This window comes from Ptychodera flava (assembly GCF_041260155.1).
Source record: "Ptychodera flava strain L36383 chromosome 23 unlocalized genomic scaffold, AS_Pfla_20210202 Scaffold_23__1_contigs__length_28996876_pilon, whole genome shotgun sequence".
Lineage (NCBI taxonomy): Eukaryota > Metazoa > Hemichordata > Enteropneusta > Ptychoderidae > Ptychodera > Ptychodera flava.
In genome coordinates, this window is record NW_027248277.1 from 1 (window position 1) to 3664 (window position 3664).

General features: G+C 41.2%; 1 protein-coding gene across 1 annotated transcript; it reads right to left on the reverse strand.

Moving 5' to 3' along the window:
• Positions 1 to 265: 265 nt before the first annotated feature.
• Positions 266 to 3204, reverse strand: LOC139124302 (uncharacterized; the record flags this gene model as incomplete). Its single annotated transcript, XM_070690442.1, has 4 exons — positions 3168 to 3204; positions 2335 to 2532; positions 924 to 1243; positions 266 to 470 (listed from the first exon to the last, which is right to left on the reverse strand). Coding segments are annotated over exons 1-4 (760 nt in total), but the record flags the coding sequence as incomplete, so codon positions are not given.
• Positions 3205 to 3664: the final 460 nt, after the last annotated feature.

Here is a 3664-nt window from a genome sequence, read left to right on the forward strand (position 1 = left end):
TGTGCGAATATGTGTGCATGTCTGCGTGAACATGTGTTTATGTGTGTCTGTGCGCGATCGGATAATTCAACAAAATATGTAGGACCATTTGATGGCTGGCAAATTATGTTGGTAAATGGTCACATTTATAAAAACTACATGGACTTATTCCTGAAAAGTGGACAAACCACTGTCTTTTGAGATGTTGAAAATTTGGCGTTGAAAGATAGCTGATTTCAATTTATTCGATCAATTAATTGATTGAGTGTTTGATTGATTGATTTACCTGTTTCAAGAGTCAAATCCCAATGGTCAGCTTGGTAAGTTCCAGTGAATGACGTCACAGGGCCGAATCGCTGATTGACGTAGTTCAGTAACTCAACAGTTCCACTTCCGGTTCCGTATCCACGCGGTGCTTCGCGAAGTCTCTCGATACTTTGAACACGACCTTCCTGATATGTGACGTCACTTTTGTCAAGATAGTAGGAAATCTGAAATTAAATGAAAACAGATTAGGTTTAAATTAGGTTTATAGACTGGGTATGACGTTAGGGGTATGCACAGTGGATAGTCTCTGGGACACCTTTGTGTTTTCCTGACTATACTGACTGACCTGTAAGAGAGTGTGGCCTTGGTGCATGACCTTGGCATGATTACATCGCCTATCTTCTGCAACAGTTACCAGAATAAATTCTCATATTTTCATGGGATACCGGAAAGTTTTGAAAGAGAATCCTTAATTCCAGTGTTTGCCAGGAGCAATCGTAATTTTTGATAACTTGCTTTGTTTCTCGCTATCAAGGTTACAAATACTCCTATGTGTGGGGTTATTTGGGTACGTTGAAGAAAGGTCACGCCTAAATTAACAATTTCTTGAGCAAGGTGTAATATATCTGTATTTGTGACGCCATAAGCGACTAGTAAACAAGGGGTCAATGACCTACCAAGACGACCTTTGATATCACAACATCGTTATCGGAGAAGTTCAAGACCCAGTTGACTGGTTCGTAGGAGTTCAACACCAGAATAATCGGGTTCCCGTTGCCACGACCTTGAATGTTGAACTGTGTTGTTCCGGTATTGTGAATTCTGAATCCAGTATGGCCATTGCCTTCATAGTTTCCGATCACGTGGACTTCGTTTGATGGATTTTCATCTCGGCAGCTGTACACTTTATACCCTCCACTGCTGGCACCGCCTCTGAACGAGTACGTAGCTGCTGCATCGTCGTCGTCAATGGCGATGACGCAGCCATCAACCTTGGCTGAAGCAAAGAGTAAATGTATACATAATCATTTCATGGATTCAATCTAGCAACATCACTCGACGAATCAATTTCAAACCTGCCGTCGACCACATTTTATGCACGGAAGAAACCGTGCAAGTTACCATCCATGCTCTTGCTTGCTGGCTGCGTGGTGTCGCCGTTGCTAGTTTCATGGACAATGCTGTAAAAGACGGCCTCATACTACTAAGAGGGCATTTTATGGTAAGCGTCGATGAGAGTTCATTAAGGCAACTTTTAATATACAGTTAGCACAAAGTTAATGTTTAAAATTATAAAAAAAATATTGGTTGATTGTTTTATAAGCCACATATCAGTCAGTGTGCAATCATTACGCCACCATGTTTACTCGTATCATTATTTGAATTGTCTAGTAAGTCACGAACAGTTCAAGCATTGTCAACTCTTTGAATCGTGTGGTCCGAATCTGTGGAGCACGAAGGAAGGAAAAAATAGCCCCACCGTCTTTTATATCACTGAGGGTCAGCCCAAAATGTCTTGAATTAGCATTAACGCAAAACTGAGAATCCTACAGAGTATCAAAATTTAGAATATTAGGCATTCCGACAACTCCCTGCTAATATGCATGCAATGGTCCATCCCTAACGACCACCCTTGAAATGATATTTCCAATAATCATTATTCACAGATGTTTCTAAAGTTTGGAGAAGCAATGATTGGTCCGTCATTTCAGTCAAGCAGAGAAAGGTTTATTATAGCCCTCGTACAAGACAAAGCCAGTGTGTTTTTAGATATTATATACCAGAGACAAGCAGCACTTTCCATATTTCAATGATGGTAATGAACAGTTGGTGATCACCCTAGCAAGTTGAAATTTATAACTCTATCGTACAGTCAATACTCGACTTGACTCTAACCATATAATAAAGCATGGCCTGGCATTGGGTAGAGTGGTCCTGTGTAAACGAACCTAGTGTTTACTAGTTCCATGTTCTACAAACCCAGCAACATTCCTAAGATCAACAGGTACACACAGAACACCGTAAAGTAACTTGCTAGTCACGTACAGTCACGTACTACAAGAGATCAGCTTATTTATATATACTTACGTAAGCAAGTACAACGGTCGTAGTTTGGGTTGTTACATTCACATATACCGTCGACGCAACGTTGATTCAGCGAACTCCATTGCTGAAAACAATATCCTTCTCCTCGGAAATTCGCACACCTCGTGGCGCCCTCAACGTCTCGACAGCTTGATGATGTTGACTGCGTTGGAGCAACCGTCGTAAACACATCAAACACTGCTGTGAACAAAGAAGATTTTGCGAAATTCTGTACAAGTGTATGAAGAAATGCTTTTCAAATTTTCGCGGAAAAACGATAAGGAGGTATACAAGGGGTGACCTATATTTTGGTTCAGTGAGTACACCATTCGCTATAAGACTGAGTCAAATACGGTCACTCCACACTTGTTGAGTGACCGCGAATCAAACTTATTCAAATGGCAGAACGTGTACCTTCAGAGCAAATTTATACAATAGAGAGAAATTAATACATGCGAAACTAACTTTTCAAAGTGGATAACTGGAGTACAGTGGGTACAATCACTGTCCCTTTGTGGAAGGACAGTGGTACAGAGTCTAAGTTAAAGTAGACACAATTTGAGTCAAGGATAAAAAAGATATCTGTGACTTGATAAGTGGGATTAATGAGTAAATATTAACGCAGAATCGTCAGAATCGTCTAAACCATTGGGCATATTTAGTAGCGTAGTTGAAACTTTCCTGGAGTTCCACACAATTCATGGATGAACTCCATGAATCCGGCATTTAAATCGCAGTCGTAAATTGATACTAGCGTGTGTACCAAAATTTGAGAGTCTTTCGTAGGCGCCAGAGTATTGACATGCCGAGAAAATATATCTAGCAACGATACATACCTGTGTACAGTAAGATGGTAGTCGATGGTGTCGCCATGGTTTTATAAATACGGTGTGTGCTTCTGGCAGGCTACACTCCTATTTGGCGGGTAATCATTCACCCTGGCGATTTTATACACGCCAGGTCTTCTGGTTGTTTGTCCAAAGTCTTGACCTTTTGCACTCAACAATCCGCTGTTCGTCGAAATTATTCAGTCCATTACCTCCTTGAGACAATCACAGACAGTGTAACAATATCCAAGTACAGCCGATCGAAACACTGGGTTCCAGGTAATCGGCCGGATATCTTCATTTACATAACAAAGAGTCAACTCTGTGACCCTATTGGTTAAATCTACGTCGCGCTACTGTTATCTGACAACAACAAGCACTTCAGTGATCGCTGGACCATAGTCCCTGAGTGATAGAGGGACTATGGCTGAATCACATAACGTAAACTCAGTCCTATTATAGCTCCTCCAACTCAAAACGACCGGGCGAGCTGAAGAGTGTTGAAT